The 24,180-nt window shown below is 43.9% G+C and overlaps 1 protein-coding gene across 3 annotated transcripts in view; it reads left to right on the top strand.

The window, feature by feature from the left end:
• Window positions 1–24,180, top strand: part of zeb1a (zinc finger E-box binding homeobox 1a) — a 56,765-nt gene that overhangs the window by 19,637 nt on the left and 12,948 nt on the right. For all 3 annotated transcript variants that reach the window (XM_058629302.1, XM_058629320.1, XM_058629311.1), the window contains exon 2: window positions 16,388–16,567. In XM_058629302.1, the coding sequence (XP_058485285.1) occupies window positions 16,388–16,567 (180 nt within the window). The remainder of the gene's footprint in view (window positions 1–16,387; window positions 16,568–24,180) is intronic.

The following is a 24,180-nucleotide window of genomic DNA, read 5'->3' as shown; positions in this document are numbered from 1 at the left end:
AGCAAACATTTTGACGGACAGCTTCCCTCACAGTTGACCTCGCTTGGTCCAGACAGCTGAGGTCAGCAGTGATAACACATTTTTGATGCGACAGCAATAGCGAGTGCATGTTTACCCAAAAGATCAAGGCAGACCCACACAAAGCACCGGCGGCCCCCGAGTGCCAGACTTAGTGCAGCGTCGCACAGAAGCCGAGTGAAGCATAGCACTGGTACAGAAAGCGCTCAGGGCGATACACACTTCCCCCTCAGGGCTGGACTTTGTTGCAGACGTACTTCTCACAGCGGAACATGCGTACGCCGTGCTCTACGCGTCACTATGTTCTGCTTTAACTGACATCTAAACAGGTCTTTGTAATCAGTGGAAGTCTGCACTGCTTTCTGCGACCTATTTCCCAAGGAGTTTTCTGGCAGGGAGGGAATATGCATGATATGAATACTGAGCAGGTGAGAATGGGAGGGAGATGTAGGAGAGCTGATGCTGAGTGGGAGATCATGACCACAGCGACACATAGTGATACATGCTGGAGGCATAAATTAGGCTGGCAGATTATTATTGATAAAGAGGTCGTGTTTTATCCTGTTAAAATGCTTAAGGGGAGGGATGGATCGTGTTCTGGAGTCCACATTTTGTAAAACATGCCTGGTTTTAAAAGTTTAATCACTATTTGAGTATGTCAGGAGTGGAATGGTTCGGTATAGTCTGAATTTTTTCCTTTATGTTTTATAGTTATATAGTTAATTGTTAATTGTTCCATTTTTTGGTACCAGAGTAATTTCACTCCCTTGTGACCGATGTTCCTCAACGCCCGCACTAGTACAACACGCTACATGCTACGTATCTTGCAGACGTGGCCATAGGGCACAGCGCACACCCCCGCCTAAGTAAAAGTACTGTTCTCAGTCGGAAACACGTGCCTGACGGAGTTTTACTGTTCCAAAACATACTGTACCAAGCCATGGAACCGCAGCCATGTGAAATCCGTAGTGTCACTCCGCGGGACAGTTTACGAGGCAAATACGAACGTCGAGCAGTTTATTGATCCGATCTATGATTAGCTGAATGCCTCTACATTACCTGAGTCCCTGTTGGATATCCTTTGTTTGGCTCCAGTAAAATAGAAAGCCAAATGGATATGAAATGAGTCCTCGTGCAAATTGAAAACACATTACCATGAAAGCCCATCTGGAAAACCAGGGTGTAGATTGAAACTCAAGATGTGTTGGAGGTAACCGAGTCCTCTACTCTGTGCCCTCGCTGTCATCTCAGTGGCTCCGGAGCGTCATCGCTCCTATTATATTTTACGATAATCATTACATTATGAATGGTTTCTAAGGCGGTGACAGGCGAGGGTGAGTGTCTGGGAGTGGAGACAGTGTTCTGTGCAATTAAAGACTTAATAGGTTCAACTTGAATGACATTTTCAGTGCGATAAGCCCAGCTGTGTTACACTGAAGGTCATTGGAGACAGTGGCATCATCCATACTAATACTTTTTAGTTTTAAAATGCCATTTTAATACAAACTTCAATGGGATTATTGGTAGAAATTGAGTATACCATCCTCTCTGTAGCTTTCACCAGCTCTTTGAGAGCGTTTCCTCTTTCTAATTTCAGCAACCTCACTCTCACCACCCTCTCATGACCGAAGTTTGATTGAGGGCACATTAACCCCGTTGCACCTTGAAGAGATCGACCACCCCCCACTTGCAGTGCAGAGTGTCAGAAAAGATAGAAGACAGACAGACAGATAGAAGGGGGGGGGGCGGGGGTTGGGCCTTGTGTTAAAGGTCGCGAGGCCGAACTGAACGCACAGCAACGAGAGTCGAGGGAACTCGCATCAGTCCACTGAGCAGCCCGGACAGATCCTGTCTGTCACTTTGTTTTGTAACGTTGTCAAATCCACAATCGAATACCTGACGTATTTCTCCTCCTCAACACAAAAGGTCAAAGGTCAAGATCAGCTGCATAACAGCTCTTGGGGCGCGAGCCTGGTTTCCTGTCAAGGACACTTTAGCGGGTAATGCTTTTGAACCATCACCAGAGTCATTGCCACTCCACTGTCCATCAAAAGCCTGCTGGCCTCATCAAGTGGCCCTAAAAATGAGAGCCGCAACCATTATGTACATTATGAACTCATCTATTAATTATTTTCTTTTATGCGGTCGATAAATCTTTCCCTAACTCTTAAGTTCGTACTCAAACGTAACAAATTTAATGCATCGTTTTAGGCTCATAATCGAGCCGAACGATGGTGATCAGTTAAAAAGACTTAAAGGCGACATAGAATGCTTGTATCACACATATATGTTAGTTATGGAGGTCTACTTACATATATTAACTTGTTTTCATGATTAAAAACCTCCTAATCGCTGCAAACGAGCCGATCAAAATATCTCCTCACTGACGCTCTCGTCAGCCGCGCTGTTTCAGACCAAACAGTTGCTGTGATTGGCCAGCCAACGAGAGCTTTCCTACTGTCCTGTGATTGGCCAGGTACCTGGAAGTGACGTAATAGATAGGCCAGCTCTTAGATACACAGCTCCCCCTCTGGCACGGTGGATGCTCTGCATCTCAGCAGCTACAACGAGAGTAGTTCTTCTTCTGCGGTTGAATGTACGCAACCGGATGTGCCCGGACTAGTGCCCGCACCGGGAGGCGCTACGGTGGTGAGGATTTCTGATGACGACATCAAATTAAGGAAGTGTCGATCCGCTTCGCAGAGCCCAGGAAAACAATACAACACTATTTTCTCAGCAGTGGCTGAACTGTTTGTTCTGAAACTTTAGGGTTTCATAAACGAGGTAATGACGCAGATACACACACAAACGCAGCGTTAATTGGAGCTTCCGGTCTATGTCACCTTCAACAATCCTAAAAACGTGGGTTAATCTCCAACAATTACCAGGTTAATGTCTAAAATCTGGTGTCAGGTGCATTTAGCGACAGCAAAAATAGTTATTATGAACTGATTCTAATGATTCATAATGATTCAGTTACACTGAAAACAACTGAAAACAAGTCACTAGTCACTTGTTCGTGTGTCGCGTACTATTTTGTAGTGGAAACGCAACCCGAACTGTGCCGTGCCGAGGCGAGACGAGCCGGGACCGATGCTTTATGAGCCTGTTACTTGCAGTGTGGATGTATGGTTCAGTCTTCTACATCCCACAGACATTTTCAAAGCCCACTAGGAGCTGAAAGCAGTGGGTGAAATAGAAACGCTGGGCATCCACAGCACAGTTATGACGACCTACATTTGCTCCCACCAGTATGTGTCACTCCGTCACAACAACCGCGGATCCTGAGGGACGGCAGAGACGAGTCACAAATCTACCCCGGACTTTGTGTGAAGCTCTTTCTAAAAGCGTCCTCCGCGTCGTGTCTGGTGTTTGTTTTGCTCGTCACGAGGCTCACAGTGCTGCGTCTGTGTGCGGCGTGGGTGCATTTCACAGGAGTCTGAGGCTGGATAATAAGCTGGTTTGGAGTCACTTCCTGCTCCACATGTGCTCCAAGTTCTGACACATGACAGAGAGCGAGGAGCTGTCTGTGTTTGTTGTTCGTGGAGGCATTTTTAAACACCTTAGCAATTTACAGCATTCCCATATTCATTCAGGTTTTGTTGTCTGAGTGGAATAAATATGGGCCGGAAACAGAAAACAGACGTTGTCTCTGTGCTGTCCATTTGTCCTCTGCTGGCCTTTGGAGGGACTTACCAAAATATTTTGTATGCAGGAATAGTAGTAGGCAAATGGTTTATGACTTAATAAAAGAAAAAAACTACATTATTTCAATAAATGATTTTTATTTGACAGAATGAACAAAAATAATAATAATAATATTGACATTCAAACCATCATGTTTCCATTTGTTCGACCAGCAGAAGACAATACATCTGAAGTTTATGTATCATTTTGAATATACTGATATTGAATATTTAATAAGTATCCTGAGGCTGTTATAGGTTATTTCTGTTCGCATGCAACTAAATGTGCAAAAAGGTTCTTAGGCTTATACCTGGTATTAAAAAGGAACTGGCAGATAAACATCAATACATTCACAGCAAGAACATTTGAACCTGCATGACCCACAGCAAGAACCTGCTCGTATTGATATTTAATTGAATAAAAGATGATCGTTGATGTTTCGCAGTGTGGAACAGCGGTATGAGTGAATAAAGTGAAGTATTTCATGTTGATACCCGTGACAGTTGTATTTAAGCCTCCAACCACTAGTTGGCAGCAGATTTTTGGTCATTTCACTCTCTCATCCGCTCCTTTCACTCCTTTACTACACAAACAAAACTATGTTTTGTTTATAAATATAATATGATGATGACAGTTTGTGATGAGCTCTGTTTGACGCATATGAAACCTCGTGACATGTTACCGTGTGGATCATGGTGTCTGTGCTGATGCCACTGGTGGGAAGATTCCCCTGCAGCTGCTGCGAGATAAATCCATCTATATTCAGAGGATTGGATTCTGAAGCACCTCCATCTCTAGAGTCACTGTTGCATTTCAAACAAAGTAGTCTGTGCTGCTTTCTTCAGTCACTCCTGTGTCTGTGTCACATGGTTTCAGGCCATGTGCTCAGATCCCACCCCATCCTGCAGCACAGTGGCCTGTCCCTGCCTCCTCCCCCCCCTCCTGCACTCATGAGACGGCCTCTGCACACTCTGTGTCGCTGCTCGTTCCTGGCAGCCGGGCAGCGACCTTTGCGACCTCTTTAGCACTGATTGTGTAGCATAGCTCTTAGCCTGGCTGCACACTCCCGTCTCTGGCCTCCAGTCTTACACTATGGCTTGGCTGCTCACTGGAGGGAGGGGCAGAGGCTGTTTGTTCACCCGCTGAACTTGATGCGCATCTGCTCTTGGCAAAGGAGGTACTTACCAGGGAATTCCTACCAGGCAAACTTTGCTGTCATGTTAAAAGTTCCCATTGCATGTTCTCCAAAATAATGTGTGCACGGGATTTCCCCGTGTAATCTGGATGCAGATTAGTTTGATTGGACACAAACTGACCATAGGTGTCGGTGGATGGTTAATCATATCCGTGCGATGGACTGGTGACCTGTCCAGTGCGTACCATGCCAAATACTTTCAAAACACTAACACATATTAAAGCCCAGACACAGAATATGAGAGGAGACATTGAAAATCATCTCTGTTTAAGGATTATACAATTCATTCTGGAATATTATACTGTATTGGCATCATATTTGGTCAGTCTTTTTCCCGTAGCTTGTCAAAATAACCGTAAACTTCTCCACGCACGTTAGTAACGACAATGAGTTCCGACACTGTTTAGTGTTGCTCTTACGGCGAAGGAATACAATAACCAACGAGAACCGGGGAAATGACGCTTTCTCAAAGGAACCCGTTCAGTGAAGGTCATGCTGCGCTCGCACTGCAGTCCATTTGTGCCCATAATAAAATCAAAGCGTCACATTCAGGTGATGTATGGATAATATGTAGCCTGTCACGAGCCTCGAGGCACACGCGCGTGCATCCATTTAGCCAGCCGACGAGATTTAATGTCTTAGTCCCGAATCCCGTGTCTGTCTCAGTGGAGACGGATACAATAATGGAATTACAATAAGAAAGAAAATTGCTAGTATTGTAGTTTTTCTCTGTGCTCTGTGTGTGTGTGTGTGTATTTCTGTCGTACTCCCCGACACACACACACACACACACCCCTCTCTCTGCCCGTGCCTGTGAGTAACAGCTGGGTTTCTTAGGTAAATTGAATCAGCTGCTCCCTGGTCTGTCGGGCTCTTGTGTGGCCCCTGGCATTGAAACCCAAGCCATCATATTGATTTTCTCTCTCTCTCTCTCTTAGTCGGCCTCCCCCTCTTATTCTGCCTGGTGTTGCACAGCTGGCCTCACTAGTTGCCTGAATCCTGCAGAGCAGAAACCCTGGAAGGCCGCTAACTGGCTGCCGCCCGCCGGACCCTCCGGGGCCACGGCTCATCACCGCGTCCTCCTCTTTGTGCTCCATTTCCCCTGGCCAGTCGTACGTCTGTGCAGTCACTCGGTCTCTGCGTGACCGTGACTGTGGCTGTCACACTGAACTGAATGTCAGTTTCTTCTGGGAGTTGAGCTTACGCAACCACCCTCGTCTTTTATCCCCACGGCTCTGCTTCAGAGACGAGAAGAAAACGGGGTCAGTTCAGCTCCTGTTAATCGCGTATTTTTGGCGAGGTAGCCTTGAGACAGCTCTCACACACACACACACACACACACATGCGGATCTCCTTGAGCTATTTTCTCTCCTACTTCAGGTCCTGCTTTCAAACCTGTTCCCATCTAAGCCCTTCAGACTCAGAAGGCTATTTAGGAGATATTTCACCAAAAGTCAAGCATCTTCTTCTTCTTTGCTGTTTGTCAAGCAGATGACCTCACTGTGATTACCTGATGAAAATAATATAACATGAGTGATGGCTCCACAGTTACGTGTACCTGACTAATGCTCCATCCTCACAGGTCAAAAAACATGTTTATTCCCAGGGTTAAATTGGTTTATGACCAGTGGGGACGTAGTCCAGTGACTCAGCAATACATGCAGGTTTTAACCGGCTTCAGTTCTAATTAACATCAGAAGAAAAGCAAGAACTTATAATGAAGACTCTTCATTTCTTATGTGTCTGCTTCATTTTTGGCAGCAGTGCAAATTCCAGCATCATTTCCATCATTTGTCTTCTGACAGTTACTTTTTATTTAATCTTACTTCATTTTATTAGCAACTTAAAATCATTCACCCGCCCATGAATTTGAAAGAGGGGCCGAAGTGAAAGCTACAATCGGTGATGGGATAAAAACGGAGATGAACTTTAATTAGATTCATCATCATCATCATCATCATCATCATCATCATTTTCACAGACGAGTAACAAGTCTTTTTCACACTCGACATTTTGACCTGCCGCTTCCTGAAGGCCACATGGGTGCTTTTGCCTCCCGGCGACTTCCATGCCACAGCCCAGTGAGGCACATGCTTCACCACCTCATGCTGATTTCCTGTATTTCACATCATTTTGACCCTAATGTCGTCGTTTTCTTTGGACTTTTTAAAATTCTAATTAAATAAATAAATAAACAAACAAACTCAGTAAACATGACAGACTTGCGCTATCAAAAAATTGGTAAGATAGCGTGCGGTTTAATTAATTTTGACCTTACGAGTGTTCGCGTGACTTCATTGACGCAGCAGAGTTAAAACCCTCGGTGTACAAACAGTAACTGTATACAGTAAATCAGGCATGATAGATTACTGTGTAAAACCCTTTACGTGGTTGTTAAGGTTAAGGTTAGGGTTAGGGTAATGGGCTAGGGAATGCATGATGTCTGCGATGTGTCCTCACTGACATATAAAAACAAGTGTGTGTGTGTGTGAGAGAGAGAGAGAGAGGGAGTGAGTATGACAGTACAGGTTGTGTGATGGACTGCCTGCCGAGCTCATCCTTCATACACCTCTCTAACACACACACGCTATATCCTGGCACGGTCTGAATGCTGTTAAGCATTCGCTGTGTTGAGGTGTGCACTTCTGATTCTCCTCCCCGTGCAGCAGCAGCAGCAGCAGCAGCAGGGGGGGTTTCTATGAATCTAGCTGATGTAACTGATGTCCTAGACGTGAGTCAGAAGTGAGCAGGTGACCCATGAGAGAAACAGTTACAGACCCACAGACACAGCTCTCTGACTTCCCTTCTGTCTCACTCTGTTGGGTCATATTATGATATATTGTCATATTTGCATATGCATGTGATTGCTGAGTGTTAATCGTTGTTTTCTCTGTGTTTCTCCCGAACCTCAAAGAGTGTTTTATAAATGAATACATGCACTTTAGTTACCCGTCAGAGGAGCTACACTTTCACACACTTAAAAAAGAGGCTTAAAAAAGAACACATGATCTCACTGCAGTGTTGCTGTACAGAGCACGAGTCGAGCTGACGGTGGAGGATGGAGGTGACGGCAGGAGCAGGGAAGGTACTGAGGTAAACAGGAAGTGACCAGTCACCACTTTAACAGCCCACTTCCTGTATGTGGACGTCAGGCTTCCCCCGAGGGTGTTCAGGTCACAGCGAGATTTAAAATAACCTTATACTTTTTCTCTGTGTGTGTGTGTGTGTGAGAGTGTGTGAGTGTGTGTGTGTATACATACATGTGTGGGAGTGAATTCCTCAGAGCACAGTGTGACCCAGTTGTTGTCAGATGGAGTTAAATCCTGCTGATTGTGCAGTTGACACACACGGTGGATAGGAGTGTGGCTGTTTGTTTTGTCAGATAGGTAGTGATATAAATTGCTGTGACAAGGGTTTGTCAGGGAAGCAACCAAACGCAGGCTCAGTTGGATTAAAAAAAAACAACAACAAAACAAAACAAAACAAAAAACTGCCTCTCACTGTGGAACCTCTTTCACAAAAGCACAGCTTCTTTTGTCCTGCTCCGTCCCGCCCCATGGGGTCAGGGGTCAGAGTGCAAGTAGCATGCAGAGAGATGCCCTTGGAACTGGCAGCAGCTATAAGTTTGACTTTTTGGCTGAAAACTTTGAGTGTCTAGAGAAAACACTCAGAGAGCACATACCTGTGGATATTAAATTCACCAAAACACTCCCACTAAATCTAGTAATTCTTCTTTAAACCACAGCACACACACACACACACACACAAGGGGGACAGTAGATTATTGACTCACAAGATTAAGAGAAATAAAGAAAATTATTTTAATTCAGAATATATCAGAATAAATATTCACCGGTCTATACAGTAATGTACATTCTATTGTTAATATCTTTTAATATAATTTCACACATGTGGAAATGCAGGTTTATTATTTATCTTTTCTGTCTTTGGTGCTGTGACAATGTACATTTCCCCCTCGGCGGGAAGAATAAAAAAGGACTATTATCTTATTAATTTATTATTGTTATTATGATTATTATTATTATTATTATTATTATTATCATTATTAATAATAATAATAATAATAATAATAGACACATTTTTTGAATGCAGACAAACAAACAGACAGACGATCATGGCCACTGAATTCATTCCCTGTCTACATGTTTGTGACGTAGACAGCCTCGAAAATTCAGCTTGAAGCACTAACTCATTGAGGTGTTTGTCGTTTTTAAGCAGCTTCTCTCCCGTTAGTGTTGATATAACTGACTGATGAATCCCAGTTGATGAGGCAGCTGTAACAGGACTGAGATCAGAGGTAAAATTGTTATGTAATACCTGTGTGTACTGCCACCTCCTGTGGAGGATGAATCACTACAGTCACAATGCACAAATTACACAACGTTAAAGACCCGTGTGCAACGTTGTTTTGACGTGATTGATAATCAATAATTCCACACAATGATATAATAATTGCGTAATTCAAGTGAAAAAGTGAAATTTGCACCTCTGCTAAGATCTGTTTCCAGCCTCAGGGAAATCTGGCTCATGGTGGGAGACTGTGACTAATTAGGGAAGTTCAGAGAGAGGACTTTACACATATTGGCAACACATCTTCAGTGCTGCAGAGCAACCATTGAAATTTTGCTGCAAAGCCACCGAAAACAGAATAACCAAAAAGTGAAGTGAGAGTCGGAAAATAAACGCAGTAGAACACCGTCAGTATCGAGAAATCCCCTCACGTCACGTCATCTCGTGTTTAATGATTTAATGATATTTTTTTGTCTTCCACAACGTCATTTCTCTGCTATCTTGTCACAGTGTTGTGCCACGTACAGCATCACCTGTAGTTTGTACAACACAACAACGTCTGGGATGTTTGAAACATATTTAAGTCACTTAATGAAGTGAGTGATGTGAGTATTTGAAATACCCCGATTTATTTGAAGTAGATCCCTTTATGACTCACTCACTCCCTCTCTCCCTCGTGTATATTTAATGTAGACACGGAATTTGAGTTCTGTTACAGCGGTTGAGTTCAAACCTACGTTTCGAGCCATTTCAACTACAGAAATGTGGACGCTGTAGCTCATCTGCCGTTTTACTGGATGAATTGAACCGTGTTTTTGGTTTTTTTGGTCATTATGTGTAATCTTTCTTTCACAAACATGCCGTATAATTTACCTCCGGTTTCCTTTCTCTCTCGTTACACTTGATCTACATGAAGGAGCTTCTAAAACTGTGATGTCTTCTCTCAGAGTGTGTAGGTGTCGGGCCTTGTGTAAGAATCGTGCAGAACAGGCCGTTTGCTTTTCTTTCTTTCTTTTTTTTCCCCCTGTTGTTCCTCCTGTTTCCCTGCTGAGGGGCCAGTCCTGTAAAAGAGGGGCGGAGAATGAGAGAGAAAGGTCTGATGGGGTCTGATTGAGCACCTGGGCTGAGCAGGAAGCAGCTGGAGAGCCTTGATTACTATGGACACACACAGGTTTAGGCAGCTATTCTTCTCAGAGCTCCACATTGATTTCCATTTAAAATAACAGCCTAAAGGAAGCGTCATCTCAGACCCTAACCATATCCAGTTATTGCGTAACCCTAACTAATCTTAGACCCAAACTTAACCAGTTAACCAGAAGAGGTAACAAATGCAAGTAGACACACACTTTAATGAAATGTAGTGGATACTGTAAAGATTATCTTCGTCAGACATGTGCATATATGGGTTTCATCTCTCACAGAAACACACAGATGAACATCATACAAGTGGCAGATGTTCTGTGTGGGAGGAGCATGGGCGGGGGCGGAGGGGGGGATTGGGGTCCCCCCTGGTCTTTGGGTGACTTTGCTGGCTGCGTTCAGAGGGGTTTTCTCTGTGTGTGTGTGTGTGTGCGTGCATGCGTGTCTTTGTAGCGGGTATTTTTCTCTCTCTCTGTGCAGCGTGAGTGTGTTTGTCCAGAGGTTGTGTGTGTGTGTGTGTGTGTTGTTGTTGTGCGGATGGAAACACAGTGCAGCGAGCCAGGGAAATAAGCAGCCACACCCCTCCTCCTGCTCTCCTGTCTGGGTGGATGACGCAGCCTCCGTCTTACCTCATGATGCTGACTTTTAACAGGCACCTCGACAGTATGACTCAGTGCTAAGCACTCAACAGCTCCCAGGCCTGCACCGGCTCTGCGTCTATTTCAGCTATTTGTTGCTTCAGTGCATCTCACGTTTAAACGATGAACACAGTCAACACAATCTTTGTCGCTCAGAGCAATAGAATTTGTGGGTCATTATTGCTTTTTTTTGTGTTTTTGTCTTCTATTTATCGTCATCTTCCATCATGGGGGCTGCAGGGCTGCTGGTGCTAATCCCAGCTGACATAGAAACACCGTGGACAGGTGGTCAGTCCATCCATTCACTCACAAATACTGGGCAATTTACAGTGTCCAATTAACGTCGACATTTTTTGCAATCTGGAGAAAACCAGGACACGAACCCTCAACCTTCTTGCTGTGAGGCAACAGTGTTAGCCACAAGCACCACTGTGTGGCCCATGTTTTTGTCTCTTCTGAGTGAGAAGTGGAAACTGATGTCACTGAAGTTCTGATGAACACACACAGATTATCGGGAGTGGAGCTGCTCCTGCATGTGTACGATCAGTCAGACCACAGTCCAACTCGAGATGATGATCTGGCTTAAACCCAGAAATATTAGAAGAAGCTCGTACACAGAGGAATACGGGGACGTTTTTGTTTTGGACTGACGGGGAGACTGATTTTATGTTCCGTCACCTTAAAGAATTCAGGATATTCTAGTCCAATTATATGGCGTTGTGGAGCTACTGTTGAAGTCTGAACCATTGCTTTCAGACACACTTCACTTATACATCATGGAATTGTCAAATAAATGTTGACATGAGATTTAAATGACTTAAAAACAATCTTATATACCGTGTATGATAGCCTCTTGCTGTTTTTGTGTATTCTGGTGTAAGTCCTAGTCAATATGTATTTATAAGAATTTGTCCCACAATATTACTTTGAGGACAAAAAGAAAAATTGTGTTGCTGTCCCTTTAAGTGGGCCGTCTCTCTGTGCAGCTGCTCAGCTTGTTAAAGTCTGGTCACATCGAGTAGCAGACAGACAGCTTCAGTGATGCGCACACACACACACACACACACACACACACAGTGGGGTAATTGTCTGTTAGGGGCTTGGCAAAGTTCCCATTCTGCGCAGCTGCACTGGGTCAATACACACACACACACACACACACACACACCAGGCAAACCCACTGTGGTCATGTCATACACTCTAATGTTTTACTCACTCATCTTTCTTGTGGACTTTTTCGGTGATGGCTCATAAACAGAGGAGAAATATGACTCACTCACTGTTCGAGGAAATCATCACGTCTGATCAGCAGTTGTGATTGTGACTGTGCGCCGTTTATTAGTCATGTGACACTGTTCACTTTAATGCTGACGTACTGACTGACTGATATTGTGATTGCAGTTTGAGTTTACAACTCTTTTAAGTGTGCGCGTGAAAGACTTGACGCAGGGTGGAGCCACACGACACCATCGAAACCTTCTCTTTTATATTCTAAAGCAAGGACGAGAACTTGAAGATGTAAATAGTTTGCAACGTTTATGCTGCGTGAGTTTCAAATACTTAATACTATAAGACTTGCTAAACTGCAGTTTTCCATTTTGAGCCTGAATACCGGGGTATAAAGATGATATCAGGGCTTTCAACTTTTTTCCAGACTGTAATATTTTAAATATCGGGATGGAAGGTTTTTCCTGATACACAGTTTTATAATCGTCTGATTAGTTTCTATACTTTATGCAAATGTGTTGTTAGCATTTAGCTCAAAACAGAGTTGTTGTTGTTCTTCTTCTTCTCGTTAAGTTCTGGCAGGCCGTGTACTAAGAGGTGCAATGCTGCCCTCTACTGTTCAACGCTCATTTTTAAGTTCTAGAACACAGATCGAAGTTCCCCCTCATTTCCTCCCCCCTGTTGTTGAGTCAGAGTTATGTCACGGAGACGAATGTGGCTTCTGTTTTTACTCTGAACACGCTCACTCTCCCCCTCCCCCTCCTGCCACTGCGGCCGACCTTTGACCCAGATACTTGGCCATGTGGTCCAGTCAGGCTTGTGTTGTTGTGGTGTGTAAGAGTGAGTGTGCGAGTGTGTGTGTGTGTGTGTGTGTGTGTGTGTGTGTCCGACACATGACTTCCGCTGCAGGGCCACATGTTGTGATGTGGGTCTGGCTCACTGACACTGGAACACAGAGGAAGTCAGAGGTTTTTCTGCTCGCTCAGTGAACTGCTGCTGCTTGTTGTTGTCGTCATTTTGTAAAAAAATAATAAAAATAAATAAATAAATCTTCTTCTCTTCCAATCAGCGAGAGTTAAAAGAAACAGAAAACACCATATGAGCTGTTTAGTTTATGCAATTATTGACATAGCTGGATGTTTGCCGGGGCAAAGCATGAATAATTCATGTTTATTCGAGAGACTTTGACGCTCATCAGTGGTGTGGCGGCGTCTGTATGAACGTGTTATTGCAGGTTTTTTTAATTCATTAAATGAAGGTTAGATTAAGATGAAGCAGACAGGATATTAGGAATTCCTCCCTCTGTGTTATTGCTCTCGACCCTCACTGACTTTGTTTAAATGAAAGAACTGGAGTTTTATAACTTCAAAAGCAAAGTAATCATTTACGTGATGGTTGTTAAAGTGACACTGAACAAAAACACACTGGAGTTGCATGTTAAGAACAATATCATTTGGAGGTTACTGATCAACAATTTATGGACCAAACAACTAATTGATCGATTGAAAAAATATTATTTGATTTTAAAACTGACTTCAGACTCTAATACTAGCTTTTAGTGAGTGTTGAGTGGTGGCAGGTGATGTTTTAAGACAGATTTTTCAGCGATACACATCATTTTTTTTGCAGTAATAATAAAGAGGCATGTTATGAAACATTTTCATCAGATATATGGATGTCAGAAAGGGCGGAATGCTGTCGTCTAGACTTCCCTCTTCCTCTCCTCTGTGCAGACCTCCAGATGGAGGATTAACAGTTCACTCCACGGTGTCACCATGGTGATGTCGACAGGTTACGACACTCTCTGACACAATAACTCTTTTTAAAGACACACGATACGCTGTTGCGAGACGTGTTCCTGTTGTATTTATGGCATGTTTACGTCTCACTGTGCCGAGTGCTGCTCCCTGTCTGCTGTGGCAGTAACTACACTCTGAGGAACGGGGGCACTTGTGGACGTGCTGCATGACTTCTCCGGGCTCAAAACACATCCAACCAAAACTGGGAATAAACACAGACCATGTGGCTCCGGAGCTCGTACCCGGTGCCTTCTCAACCGTCCGTCGTTATGCATGTGGCGCTCAGCTGATTGCTGCTCCCTCCAGCCGACACTGTTAAGAATAACTCAGCTTGTGGCCTCGGGTGTGTTGCACAGACAGAAATTACAGACTTTTCTGTGTGGATGAAGTGAACCACAGTGTTGATGTTTTTAGGGACTTGCTGCCTGGCACTAGGGGCGCGCTCGGGCCTGGCAGTTACCATTGAGTCAAATATTGACGCTCAGGTTACATCAACAGCTTCTGCGATAAATAAACTGCACACGGATGAGAAAAGAATTTGCAGTGTGCAGCAAAACAGGGAACTGAGCGTTCGTTTGAAACAAAACATGAATTCGTTCAAACGTTCTTTTATTGCCAGATATCTGATTATATAAACTCTGACCAGTACTGGATAGCGATACTGAATATTGTATTAGCTCATCCCTAGTTTGCATCTCACACTCCTTTCTTTTGTTCCACAACTCGCCCTGCCTCTTACATCGATCCAGACATGCATTGATCTCATCTCAGCTCCTCACACACACACACACACACACAAACTTGTTTTTCACATCATAGACATGATGCAATCCCTCTAACCCTTAAACCAGGTCTTAACCCTGAAAAGCCCTTTACAGTTGTGGGGTCCAGACAAAATGTCCCCACAAAGGTTTTTTTTGGACCTCACAAATATATAAATACAAGAAAACACACACACACGTGAACATTCTGAGCTCCACTCGTCCGCCCGGAGCAATGACGAGTCGAGTCGTCTCCAAATGAAGATTTCATCCTCTGTGAGTGTTGACATAAAACTGTATCTCTGTGTGTGTGTGTGTGTGTCACATGTAAGTGGGTTACCGTACATGGTCTGCAGCATGTGCATGTTAAGGGTGCGTGAGCGGTTGACGGCGCTACCTGTAGCAGCTTCCTATTTCTTGCAGAGGTGCAGAGAGAGAGAGAGAGAGAGAGAGAGAGACGCACACGCATTGTGTTGTGGTTTGGGACTAGTGTGTCGTTGTGCAAGTGTGTGTGTGTGTGTGTGTGTGTGTGTGTGAGCGCACACCTGTCACCTGTGAATAAACAGCCTGGTGTCTCCTGCTCATTAGGCATCTTCAGCACCTCCACCAGGACGTACATCTTCCCTGCAGAGCAAACACACACACACACACACGCAGGTTCACTTACAAACTCATTTCAGCTCACACACAGTCATAAGCACAAACATGCTGACAGTGAAAAGGCAATTATACTACCAAGAGAGCCGTGCTCATCATCACTTACACCCCCTCATACGCCCTCACACACACACACACACACACACCTCCAACTCTAAGTTCATTCTAAACAGTCCACTCGGTCCATTTGTCTTCCCGAGCTTCCATTAAGAGGCAGTAACCCACAGACAAACTCAGCGACTGCAGCGCGGCGCGGAATAGATTTGCTTTCTGAGGCTGATAAACAAGTGATTATTTTCCCCCCGGTGGCTGTAATTTGCCCGCTTTTATGTCGTCTCCATGTACGCGGAGAACGGGAAATTGTGCGCAGCTCATGTCACGTTGATTGATACGATGTGATGAAAGTGATCTCTTGCACAGTTTCGGAGCAAGCGGGTGCCGAGGATCCGGATTATTAGTCTGAGCAGATGAGTCAACGTTTGACCCACTTTGATAGTTTTCAGAGTGAGTGAACATATCACACAAGAGGAATATTATCTGTTTGAGGTTGATTCTCTTTATTATTTTATGTGTGCCCTCCAGACGGAAGCCAAATCATGCCTCAGAGGGCATCTACGTACAAACTACGATTATATTCATCGTCGATGAATCTGCTGATTATTTTCTCCATGAGCCGTTTGGTCCATAAAATGTTGGTCGGTGTTTCTCAGACCTTAAAATGAGGATGTTCTCAAATGTACTGTTTTGTCCGCCCTGCAAAAATGACTCAGTTTTAAGGATTTCTTTGTTATATTGAGCAAAGAAAAGAGGAAATATTCACATTAAAGAAGCGCTTCATTGATATGCATACATTTGCTGTTGGGTCACAGTGGTTTAAAATAAAAGTGAGCGCCCACATATGAAGTTTGGGATAAAACTGAGATCAACCCCCGTTTCTCTGTCTCTTCACTGCAGTGACAGACTTCAACAATGGCTTGGAGGCCAGTTCAGACTCTGATGATGAGGACAAGCTACACATCGTGGAGGAGGACAGCCTGCAGGAGACCGAGGTCGCCGATGGGGACGGGACCATGGCAAAGGACGGCCATGATGCTGCTGCTACAGTATTACCACACAACGGCTCCTGGAATGGAGGTGAGCAACAAAAGGGATTGTGTGTGTTTGTGTTTGTGTTTATCAATATCAGTGTATACGGTTGTCGTACTGTATGAGCGGTGATATAAATAAAGTCCAGCCATTTCCCTGACTTCAGACTCAACTTTAAAAATCAATCTCTTAATTAACTCTTAATCCTGGGGAGGTTTGCTCTGTCTCACTTCGGATTCACACAGGAACACACTCTCAGCAAAGTGCTGCCGACTACACTCTAAAGTGCAGACCTGACTGAGCCCTGAAGAGAAAATCCTCAGAACCTGACCCGACCCAGTTACGTCATTCGTCCTCAGCGAGGCCAGTGTAACCGGAGTTTGGGAAAGGAATAGACTGATCACAAAAGTGTTGCTCTGTGATTTCAAGTAGGCTAACCCACCCGATGTGCTAGAACACATGGGTCAAACTAGTGGCCCGGGGGCCACATGTGGCCCTCCAATCAATTACATGTGGCCCGCCAACCACTGTGCAAGGTGATGGAATAGAGACAGAATATAAGACTAAATGTATTTGCTGGCAATATTTATTATAATAGTAATAAGACATTCGGTTATAATCATTGCTTTATTAAATGTATTACACTCAACATCGAATTACATATAAGCTGTTTTAATCACAGTTATCCTCGTCATTATTTGCTAAATTTTCAATTGAATTCTCTATTTTTGTGCATTATAAATATGTTTTTATTGTGAATCATTTTATATCAAAACTAATATCTAATATCATAATGAATATCTTTATATTGACCACCGGCTTCTAAATAGTTGTTTTTTTTCCACTTTTTTTCCTCTCTGTCGGCCCCCGCTTGACTAGACTAGATGCTCATTGGCCCCCAGGTCATTTGAGTTCGACACCCCTGTGGTAGAACCTGACCTTGATACTAATGCACTGTAAGCTTTTGGATTGTTTTGTTTTTGTCCAAACCCGACGAGCCTTTGGTATCATCGGCCCCATGGACTCAGGCCAGGTACACAGCCTCGAGTAATCACTCAATAAATCAATCAGACTTTATTTATAGAGCGGTTTTCATTTTCAGATGGAGGACGCAGCATGCAAATAATATTACGTCATTTCTGATCATGAAAAGCAAACAGAGGCAGAATAATAATCACCGGAAGTTAAAAGCACTGCAGCTCTAATAGTTATATATACACACACACACACACACACACACAACAGGCTGCACTGCTGATCATGGGTGACTGTTCTCATAGTATTGGAGAACAGAATTGACAGAAAAATGGTCACAAAGGTTTTATTATGCACAAATCTGTGTCTTGTCGTGTTTTGTGTCATCTTTAAAAAGTGGCTCCCAAGCCGCTTCCCCAATGGGGATACGTTACGAGTATTTCAGGGAGGTTATTGCGCTGATTTTGGGACATTTAGACCAATATTTTGTACACAAATGTCTATATTTACCATTATTGATCTTTATTATAGCTGTAAAATGTCAAATCTTGAAAGGCCCATCAAGCTCAGTGCTCGTAAAAATACTCTCATCTTCATTTTGCCGCGCGTCGCCTCTTTGATTTCAGTATATGAATCGGAACAGGTGGTGAGATTAATCATCCACTCAAGTGTTATCAAGTGCAGTAAGTCAAGGACTGTGTTAGGTGGTGTGTGCTCACCGGGAACAGTGTCACGTGACATCGTCACATCAACACAGAGGCAAAGAGCGGCTAAAACGCCGAGTTAGTAAGAGGATGGCAGAGAGTGAAACTGTGAGGAAGGCAGAGGAGGAGGAGGAGGAGGGGGAAAGCCAACACGTCTCAGGAATAGACGCGCATCAATAATGCCTTAAATAATGTATGATCCATGCCGGCAGTCATGCAGAGGTTTGTCTCTGTCATCTTCAGCTCTCACATACAACAAAACCTTGTCAAATCCCACACCTTTCCTTTAAGGTTTCCACTTCTTTTAATAATACAACAGCACTCTGCCCAGGGTGACTTGTTCACAGAGAATGTGAGTGCATCATGTGTGTTTGAAATCTGCGTCAGCAACCACTCGCTCAATAAGTGGCAACCAGAGAGGCAGATCAGTTTAAAAGAGAGTACGTTTTTTTCCACATAGAAATAATGAGTTACTGAGGTCAACTGTTAGTTCGTGTTATGGTTTTAGACACGAGACTGGAGGACTCAAATGCACGACACACAGTCAATGTAAAGTTTAACAAAAGGCGCTCATCAGGAGGATCAAACAAACCTCAACACGAGTAAACGAAACCAGCGAAACATGAATAACTTGCTATGAAAAACTTGACGACGTAACTCGTCAAGTTTCACAGGGGAAGACCAGCACTATTTATACAGGAAGTAAGTGGTAACAGGTGAAAGCAATCAGGGGCGGGGCAGACAATCACACAAGGGCAGGAAGTCAGGGTCTGAAATGAGAGGGAAAGGTGAATACAAAATAAAACAGGAAGTGCATATGAAAACAAGACATGGCGTGATATTACAGTGCCCCCTTTTTTACGTGAAAGAGCCACAGTATGTCTCCAACACAATCCAAATACAAGAGATGCTTCAATTCCAATTGATCATCATCACAGCTCACATGACAGTGACTGGAAATCAGAATGAAACTTTTATCCAGTCACTTAAAACTTTAAAAAAGGTGTGCAGAAATTAACTGCTTTAAAGGCGACATAGACCGGAAGCTCCAATTAGCACTGTGTTTGTGTGTGTATCTACGTCATGACCTCGTTTATGAAACCCTAAAGTTTCAGAACAAACAGTTCAGCCACTGCTGAGAAAATAGGGTTTTATTGTTTTCCTGGGCACTGCGAAGCGGATCGGCACTTCCTTAATTTGATGTCGTCATCAGAAAACCTCACCACTCCTCTCACCACCGTAGCGCCTCCCGGTGCGGGCACTAGTCCAGGCACATCCGGTTGCGTACATTCAACCGCAGAAGAAGAAGAACTACTCTCGTTGTAGCTGCTGAGATGCAGAGCATCCACCGTGCCAGAGGGGGAGCTGTGTATCTGAGAGCTGGCCTATCTATTACGTCACTTCCAGGTACCTGGCCAATCACAGACAGTAGGAAAGCTCTTGTTGGCTGGCCAATCACAACACAGTCCACGTTCTGGGGGTGTGGTTTTGGTCTGAAACAGCGCGGCTGACGAGAGCGTCAGTGAGGAGATATTTTGATCGGCTCGTTTGCAGCGACTAGGAGGTTTTTAACCATGAAAACAAGTTAATATATGTAAGTAGACCTCCATAACTAACATATATGTGGGATACAAGCATTCTATGTCGCCTTTAACATAATATGCTTTATATGAATCTTTGGGCTGACGCCTCATCGCCATTAACTCAATGCATCAACTGCATGTCACACAGTAAGTGATGCACCAACCGTCCAATCAGACTGCGCCATGAAACCCTGCAGAACATTCAGAGTGATGACGCTGCAGAGCAGAAGTGCATGCAGACCCTTTTCCTCCGCGCATCGCCGTCTCAGGATTCATCAGATTTCCATTTTGATTTCGCCTTTCTCTCCTCATATTGATTTATCTGTGGCAGCTCCACAGCTCATTGATTTTCTTTTCTTTTGTCTTTTCACTGTTCCAAATGGGTCTGCGATATCAGTTATCACACAGCACACGGGGAGTTAAGTTACTTCTTGGTGATTTAGTGTCCAATATGTCAGGTATAGGATTTTTGTGTCCACCTGCCGTCTTTTTGATCAGATTAGTTTCAGTTTTCCTTTCAGAGCCAGATGTTCTGATCTTTGGGTCTGCCCGTACATCACCACACCTGAAAGGCTAATCCTAATCTAACACAGACACATGTCCTGCATCTGCATCTCTCGCTCTCTGTCTCTCTTATTCCACATCATCTGTCCAATGATTTTCAGGGACTATAGTTTCACCTCTTTTGGCACTTTTCTACCACATAGTAGTAAAAGCGGCATATGTACATGTGCCCAGAGCTCATCCACACTTGTGGCCGTGAGCACACAGTGGGCAGAAACCTTGGTCCAGATATCCACTGACTTAAATAATCAGCCTTTGCAACCAGAGGCTTATTCATTGCCAGCGGCTGGGATGGGACGATCGATTCCACTATTAGTATTTTCTCAATTAAGTAAACGACAGGTCTATAAAATGACAGAAACAGTATTTTAAAGTGCTGATTTATCTTATTAGATGTTGTTGTTGTTGTTGTTGTTTTTCTATCCAACAAAGCAGGAAGTCTGTACTTTTTAGAAGCTTTGATATAATTCTTTATAAAAACAAATCCTTGGAAGATATTTGGTTATCAAAGTTCCTCTTGATCAGCTTTGTACTCCCCATTTTCAGGGCTCTCTTTGAGAGAGGTGCGATGATTGAGTTATTAGCGAGATAAAGCTGTAATGAGCTCCCTCATTAGTGCTGCTGGGAGTTTGTGGAACTGTGGGGGTTGAGTCAGCTGAAGTGCGTCTCTTTAGTCCGTGCAGAGCAGACAGCTTTTACTTGTACTGGATGTCCACTTGTAGATTAAAGCCCCGCCCCCCATTTTCTACTGGTCAAAAAAAACCAAAAAAAAACCCACAGACTTCCACTCACATCTGGTGTTTTTGTCTGCAACGGTAACAGATTCTATCAGCATTCACTCCGGGGGTCAAATGACTCTGCAGTAGATGTTAGTTTTTATCACCTCCAGTCAGCAGTAATGTAAACATGACACCAGGGTGAACACGGTCATCTCGTACTTTTATGTTTTCATCAGTGGTGACATGTCGATGGTGACAACGCAGCCCATTTTCAAAAATGTTATTCTAGTCTATGTGTAGGAGCCGTGCCTCATGTTTATTTGTGAGGTGATAAAAAGGGGCAAACAGTTTTCTATTGTGCTCGTTTGGATTAGTTTCATTGGAAATAGAAAAATAAGCGCTGGACATTGGAAGGAAATAAATCGCCGATATCGTTTCAAGGAAGAATCCGGCCCTGATTTATACCCAAATGCACGTAAAAGCGACACCTACCATTAAACAATCAGCAGTCAGTCGCTACACTATAATTAAATGGCCCTATAATCAAAGTACATGAATCATTTTTGCCCTTTGTATTCCAATTTGCAGCTTTTGGTGCTCACTTGTGCAAGTTAGAATCATAAGTGGCACTTAATGACCGTGTGAAGTTTTAGCAGCAGTGGCACATCGCTGCTGAATGAATGAATGAATGAATGAATGCATGTATGTCGAGGAAACTGGCTTTACTTGTCGAGGAGGCGTCTGCAAAGGGTCTGTACCTTTTCCAGCGCAACACATGTTCAGTGCAGCGATCGGAAATCACTCAGCCGCTGCCGAGTGTGAACAATGGCCTGAAGTGAAATAAGAAAAGAAAAGAAAGGCACGCTTTGTTCTTTTGTGCTGTACGTTGGTTGTTTACAGCGTGTCTAAGAGAAGGTAGAACATGACTCACCGGAGGAACAAAACAAAAAGACAAGAATTGCTACCTACGGGAAAGGAGTCATTCGCATTTCTCAAGCCAATTTGTGATTAAAGAGTTCAAATAGAGCAGATTTAACAGTTCAGTCAGTTTGCTTTTCCTTCCTCACATTCTGCACATGTAGAGTCGGAGAAGTTTTACCTGCTTAAAATCTCACACCTCAATAAGCAAGTTTGCAGAATGTACTCACTCATCCAGACCCAGGACACTTCAAAACCATGGCATTCCCTCCTTTAAGAAAAACCTGAGTCTGCATCCAACAACAGAGGTTGATTGGCTTGTGTTTACACCACTTTTCTGTGTTGCCCCCACCCCACCCCACCCCTCTCTTTTTAATCCTCCTTTCCCCACAAACTGTTCAGCCCACGCAAGCATCTGCCTTCATCTCAGCAGCAGTTCAGTTACAGCCGAGCAGGAAATACTAAAACCATGGAGACGGCGAGAATGTGACACTCAGATATTGCTCTCACGGCTCGTTTCATTGTTGCTGAATAAAGCCTTACATGGTGTGAGCCAGCGCTCACGAGTGCCGCTCACTCTTGTTCGCTGTGTTTTTCTCCCTCTCCCCTTTTCTTCCCCGTGTACCTGCATTTTTTTTTTTCCTGCTCTCACCGATTCGCTCTTGTGAAATCGCTGTATTCTTATACCTTTTGGAATATTCCTACCTAGGAAGATGGGTGCAGATAAGGAATTTCCCCTGCGGGACTGATAAACAAATCAATTATAAATGAGTCCTTAAACAGCATAGACTGTGTAAAGAGATGGAGCCAAAACATCTGGATTGCCCCCTGGTGGATGACTGCAGTATGTCATCGTCAATCCCACCTCGTTCATGTTACACTCATTCCCACTGGTCAAAAAAAACCACCTGTTTAAACACACGTTTGAATGTTTGGTGGTAATGTGTTTGATCAGCATCCACTCGCTGGTCAAATGGCAGGTGAGCAACACTATATTTAACCTGATTTGTGTGACACGACCTGTTGTTCTTCATCTGCACCTGCCTCTTCACTCGGAAAAACATTAACAAACCAGGATGGAGAGAGCGGTGGGTTTTTTTTTTACCTGGCGGGGAAGAAGTTGGAGGGAAGTCATGGAAAAGTCAAGACATGTTGCGGTGCTGTGAAGCCAACCTGGAAGCCCTTTAAAAGACTTTCTGTGATATTTTTGGATTGTCTGACTTTCGCTCCTTTATCCCCCCCGATACCCCCCCCCTTTGTGGCAAAGAGGAGAAAGCAGCTGGTGTTGAATGAGCGTTCTGGTGAGAGAGATTAAAGTCTGTGACTCCCCCTGCAGTCTGGGCTGCAGTGCAGCTCAGATCCATCCTGTCTTATAAATTTACTGTAGACTCACTGTGACAGGTTCTGGCAAGGTATAGGAGTGCAGTGTGTGCAGAATATGTGTGCGTGTGTGTGTGTGTTGTCTCCATTAATGAGTTGTATTAAATGTGTGTGACCAGTAGCTCATTTCTGACAAACTAGTTAAGTTTAGGGCAGAGATTTGAACTGTGGTTAGTTTTACGGTTAGGGTTCGGGATAATGCTTCGTTTAGCTCATCCAAATGAATGGGAATCAATACAGTGTCCTTAAAAGGAGAGCTGAGTGTGTTTGTGTGTGTTTGTGTGTGTGTGTGTTGCTGGTGGTCATTATTGTGTGGCTTTTTGTGTGTGTGTGTGTGTGTGTGTGAAGCATTAAGTGTAATTGCAGAGTATTGTGGGAAACTATGCAGAGAAGGTGTATGAGAGTCAGAGAGGAGGGGAGGAGGGTCAGGAGAATGACTGATGGAGGGAAATGATGTGAGCCAGCGAGGGGGAGGGGGAGGGGGCAGAAACAAAGAGAGGCAGGGGAGGGGACGAGATGAAGGTGCAGCGTAAAAGATGGAGGGAGGAGTGACAGTGATGCACAGGGATGAAGGAAAGAGAACGGTGATGAGAGAGTGATAACTAACCTGGATAATTGTGAAAACAAACAGCTGTTTTTTGTGATATAGTTGTCGTTCTTTCATCCTGTTTCAGTTAGTAAGTGAAGCAAAGTGTCATTATGCTGTGGATTCTCTCCTAAGTTTCAGCTTGTTAAACCTCCTGTGTGTGTGTGTGTGTGTGTGTGTGTCCAGTCGCTCTCCTATCGTATACCCACTGTGTTTGAATACAATTTAAGAT

This window comes from Solea solea, chromosome 1 (assembly GCF_958295425.1).
Source record: "Solea solea chromosome 1, fSolSol10.1, whole genome shotgun sequence".
Classification (NCBI taxonomy): domain Eukaryota; kingdom Metazoa; phylum Chordata; class Actinopteri; order Pleuronectiformes; family Soleidae; genus Solea; species Solea solea.
Note: the sequence above shows the minus strand (reverse complement) of the source record. Positions and strands in the feature narration are given on the sequence as shown.